This window comes from Centruroides sculpturatus, unplaced genomic scaffold (genome assembly GCF_000671375.1).
Source record: "Centruroides sculpturatus isolate CEXI.00-Female unplaced genomic scaffold, Cexi_2.0 scaffold338, whole genome shotgun sequence".
NCBI classification, from domain to species: domain Eukaryota; kingdom Metazoa; phylum Arthropoda; class Arachnida; order Scorpiones; family Buthidae; genus Centruroides; species Centruroides sculpturatus.
Window position 1 is genome coordinate 372,297 of NW_019384628.1, and position 5,785 is coordinate 378,081.

At 27.1% G+C, this 5,785-nt stretch overlaps 1 protein-coding gene across 3 annotated transcripts in view; it reads left to right on the top strand.

The window, feature by feature from the left end:
• Positions 1–1,521: 1,521 nt before the first annotated feature.
• LOC111625665 (protein Hook homolog 3-like) overlaps positions 1,522–5,785 on the top strand; it is a 91,555-nt gene continuing 87,291 nt past the window's right edge. For 2 of the 3 annotated variants that reach the window (XR_002756760.1, XM_023368880.1), the window contains exon 1: positions 1,523–1,693. Coding sequence is in view for 2 of the 3 variants with exons in the window: in XM_023368880.1 (XP_023224648.1) it covers positions 1,661–1,693 (33 nt within the window). In the remaining variant the exon portion in view is untranslated. Of the gene's footprint in view, positions 1,694–5,785 lie in introns of all 3 variants that reach the window. The other variant, XM_023368879.1, reaches the window with a different exon arrangement.

The following is a 5,785-nucleotide window of genomic DNA, read 5'->3' on the forward strand; positions in this document are numbered from 1 at the left end:
TACTGCATTGAATAGACTAGTGACTAGTATAATGTTATTTGTTTAATTATTGTACGATATAACGAATAAAATATCTAATTATTCTTAATATAATGCTTTACTATATCGCCCAGAAAATTGTTTTTCGCCCCCCAAAAATAAATTGTTACTAATCGCCCCCTGAACATGGAAAAACGCCCACATGGGGGCGATATCACCCCCGTTGAGAAACACTGCCCTAGCCGATGCGACGACTATCGAACACACGGGAACGACAATCATAATCATAAGACAATGTCATAAGGCAATCATAAGACAATGTCAGCAACTGGAGCTGGCTGAAAAACTTCGCGTTCAATTCTTATACAATGCTAAACGAGAAGCATAAACGGAACGTCATGGCACAAGACCCCGCCACGTTTTCAGAAGCGTTGAGGGTAGCGATAAGAGAGGAAACAATCAAACATCTAACAGGGAAAAATAGGAATTGTGTTGCAGGCGTAGAGAAAACGCAGGATAATCGCGCAGAAAAGGGGAGAACAAAAACGTAGACCAAGAACCCGCGCTCGACGCGAAAATTAATCAAATTACGCGGCAACTTGAAAATTTGGGGAAAAAAATCGTGAATCAGTCCTCAGGCGTACACGCAATTTAAGATTAATTAATTAATTTTGTAAATATCTCAAGAATTCGTAGCCTTTTTTAGTCCGTTCTTATACCGAATCGATACAGAAGCTAGAACCATATTTGTAGCATATGATCTGATATCAGATTTATCATCTAGTACACTTTTCCACTTGAAACTAAAGCTCCGATGCTTCATATACAGTATGTATAGCTGTATTAATTTATACTTCGTATTTTGAATTAATTTCAAAAACTTGTTACAAATATAGCGAAATGTTAATAAGTCGCCAGTTTATTCGCGTAAATGTAAAATATTTATGCCAATAAATTCACCTTTATTTAATTTAATGAGTTACATTTCTTAAAGTTAGTATAATATTTTATTATTTTATAGCTATTCTCCTTTCTGTTATGGTTAGATTTATAATTCCGATGGCTCATTATTCTGCATCCATTAAGGGCGTGACCAATTCCATTATGAGCATAATAAAGGCCCTCTTAGTGACCACCGAGCAGAAAGAATTATAAACTAAAAGGAAAAAATTTAAAAGAAATTTTTGAATAATTAAAAATTTAAAATTACATAATTTCTAAAGAATTTTATTTAAATGTCAGCAAATTTGAGGAAAAACGAGGAGAATAAAAATCTTTTGAACGACTATTTTCAGCTATATCAAGAAGTAAATAACCGTGAAAAATCAGACATTACACACGTACCGATCTCAACAATTCACGCATAGTTTTAAAAAGTTACAGCTTAATTAATGAAATTATTAAAATTTATATTTATTAATATATTAAATTAATAATCACAATTAACTGAAAGTTAATAAGGCAAAATTATTACGATAAATCGAATTAACATTTTGCGTTCATAAAATTACTCCGAATAAATTAGAAGCGAGATTAGTGTATGTTCCGGAACATCATTTTATGAACTCGGTTATCTTATTGTAGGAAGTGACAAGATGGCGAATGTTTATGTATAGTAGAAGTGTAGAGTTTCGAAGAAACACCAGCGCAGATTTGGACAAGTTAAATATTCTTTAACAGCATGGACGATATCACGGGCAGTTTGATTATATGGGTATAGTTTTGTTTTGCTTTATTATATGCCACGATAATTTAATTGACGGTACTGATTCAATGGGTTAAGTCAAAGACTTGTGTTTATTTATAGGTTCGTTAGTTAATTTAATTTTCAAAGTTTTATAAATAATCATTGTTGACTTTCACAAAATTTAAATAAACGTTTAATTATCTTTATAAGAAATCAGACAAACAGAATTAAGTTTATGAAATAGATTATACTAAAATTGATTTTCTTAAAATTTTGTTAATTTCTTTAACATTTAAAAGAATTAATAATATAATTAATAATTCAAATTGCCTTTCATATTCATCAAAACAGCAAAAATGAGTTTTTTTCGTTGGCACTAAATACCTACATTAAAACAATTTAAACTGAAGAATGAAGCCTTACTAATTTATCTATTTATCTACTCAGAAACAGGTTTTTACTTTTCACTGATTAATAAAAATGAATTGATTTTTTTATCAGTCAGTCTACCCAAAGAACATAAATAATAATTTTTGCATGTTTTAATATACATGGGTGTATGGAAAAATAACATGTGGTTGTAAATTTTATATTTTATGTAATATGTAAATTACAACACTGAAAAAAATTTAAATAGCAGTTTGCATATTTTATAAATGCCTATTTCATTGAACTTGTTTGAGAATAATGAATTTGTTATTTTAAAGTACAGAAAAACTATTGAAGAAGAAAATTGGGTACTAAAAATTGTCAAAGTTAAAACCTAAACTAAAAGATTCCATCCCGAATGGGTTTGGTTGAATTATTAACATTTGCAGTTTAAGGGGGAATCTATAGATATTTTGATTACGTTTGATAAAATTCAAAAGTGATATGCTATTTTATTTTTGATACTATTTTGCAATTTTTTAATTTAAAATTTAGTATTTACACAATGGATTTAATGTATTATATATGTTTTATTTTCTGTATTATATACAGTATTAAATAGAAGGTAGCAGCTGACAACATCAAAAACATTTATATTAAGTGTTGGTCTGTCTTCTATTTCAGAAGAATAAATAAAGAAAGGATTTATAATAAGCTTATTATCAATTATTATAAAAAATAAATTGTTATAACAGTTATCAATATTCTATGAATAATAGTCGAAACAATTTTGGATATGACAACAGGTCGTCCGTGTTATCTTTTCTTGATACTGTATATAACTGTAAAAACAATTTAAATATTTGAATATAAAAACTTGTATTCACATTAATAAAAACTTTATATTTAAATAATTAATAAGCATACATTATTGTTGTTTTTCACTAATTTAACTTTCAAATCATATAATCTGACTCTTTTAATATTAACTTAAAATTTAACTGATTTTAATAACTGGTATCCTTTTTAATCCACAAGTTTTTGAACTGATAGTATTCTAGTATTTGAAGTCTATGAATGAAAATATTTGTTTTACGGCCATAAGATTTAAAATACTAATAATTATTCATTTATGACATCTTTATACATGTAAAATAAATAGTTTGAGATAGTAATGGCTAAAATTAAAGTTGCAATAGAGATAGAATAGTAATTAATGGAAAATATTTTAGTAATATAGTAATTATAACTTAGATATGCATGTATGAATAGTATATACATTTAATGGGTGATTGTTTAGTTATTACCCTCCAATGTTTAGCAATAATGTATTATTAAACAGAAACAAATTTTCTATTATTGAATACTAGTTGTAACCAGCAAAAATATTTACTGTAAAAAATTGTCAAATTACAAATATGTAGGGCTAATTCAGAAGCAAATAAATTTTTTACCTAAAGTTTATTAATATAAGACAAAAATTCTTGGTATACTACATTTCATAGGAATAAGTTCAATATCTGGAATGGCAGGGAGGAGTTCCACTAAGGCAAGTTGATTCTAGTTATTTTAAATGAAATTAAACAGTAAAATAAATGCAATAGGGCTAAACTACACTAAATATGCTTCAAAAGGATGTATAAGATGAAAATGTAATTCATGTATCCTAAATGTATCATATATGTATCTTAACAAATTTGAAATAGATTTCACCTTAGCTTATTCTCTGCATAGTAGAATCCCAATTACCTGAGGTAATGTGGACTGATGCTATCTTGGATAACTAAAAACCTGAATAAGATGAATGGCCATGGCCATTTCAGATTAAAAATTATGAATATAAAAGTTCTGTATACTAGCCTACTTTTAAACATTTTTTTATACTATATTGAATTTAAATGATAAAAAGTAACAGAAACAAATTATTTTGTAATACATTATCATTTTAAATTTTTTTATGAATTACAATATAAAAAAAGTAATGTATTTATTTTCAGACTTGGCTTAGATAATCAGGATTCTGCCATATATAGATTTATAACCCTACTAATGTATAATATTACTGAAAACAGTATTTAAATTGATTGAAAACTGTTTTGAAATTAATTATAATTTAGTTTCTTGAAATAATTTTTTTGTGTTTTGTCAGAGGTTGCTTAAAAATTTAAAACATTTAAAGCAACTGACTATTATTACTAAAATCAATATTTAATAGTATAGAACTAATTTCTGCACATAAACAGGGGTCTCACCGCATAGTGCCAAAACCACCACTAGGCAATATTTTCATTAAAGTGGCAATAAAAAATAATACTTGTGATAAAAACTAGTCCATTTATTTTGACATTCAGAGTGAAATTGAATCAAAAAGCACGCTTCAGAAAAAAAACAGCAAAATGTCTAGCTCCTGTGTGATGGTAGTATCACGTACCATACACCTGGTGATATCATGACATCACTCAGCAAGTTTGGACAGAAAAGCAGGAAGTGATATTGCAAACCATGCTCAGCCACCCAGTATTTCCAGATTGGGTATTTTTTGGGGGGTGACATTTCTTTTTCACTTTGATCTTTATTCAGTAGAATAAAGCATAAAAATTTAGTCGTGACAGAACCTACGAAATTGATATCAAGTGTGTTATTCATTAACATATTTTTCAAAAATGATTCCTATTTCTAACTGACAGCTTAACTTTCTAAGTAACATGTTACTTTTGTTTTCCAGACTCCAAACTGATAAGGCTATCAGCACTCACATTAATTAGTAAGTAAAACTGATGGCAATAAGTAATTTGAAGTGGCAAAAAAGTTTAAAACTGGCAAAATGGTTAGCGATTTTTTAAAATTTTCCAGAGCAACCCCTGCATACATATTCATACAATTGGAAACTTTAATAGTATGAGTCTCCTTGATGAAGTTCTGACTATTTGAAATTTGTGTGTGTAATTTTAAGATACAATGTAGTTCTAATTTGTAAAATTTGTATTAATTTTGAATTTAATAGTTCATTCTATTGAAAATTTATCATCCATAATTTTTTTACTTTTGTATATTTTATTATTATCTATATTTTGAATACATTAGGTAAGATACAGGAGAAATATTAAAAGAAAATAATTATTTTAAATTTTTTAATAACAAAATTTACAAGATATGAACAATACTCAAACTAGATGGATTATTAATCTGAACTAGATGGTTGATTCCATCAACCATCTAGTTAAGATTAATAGACCATCTATCTGTAAAAGTATAAAGTCCTTTGATGGTTGTAAAACTTTTGAAATTGTTAATTAAAAAATCTATAGAGAGAGAAAAATTTTGTTAAAATTTGCATGATATATATTATATTGTAAGCAATATATATATCGAGCAACTTTTTAACAGTTTTTTCAATGTAATTAAGTTTTATATATATAAATAGTTTATATAGTGTTATATAGTAGAGCGTCGATTATCCGAATCAATTGTTCAGAAAATCGATATTTCGGATAACTGATTTTGTATGAAAAAATATATTAATCAACCCCATGTTGAAATTTTTCTCTGTTGCGAGTTGCTTCGCGTTGAATTTTTGTCGATGTTAAGCCTAACGAAGACTATTGTATCATTAAAAGTTATTTTTTTATTTTATACAAACAAAATAAATATATTGAAAAATATAAAAACAATAAAAAGTTATACTTCAGAAGTTAATTTAGTATCAAAAACGTAAAATATTTGAGTAGCCCAAGACATAGCCAAAGATTG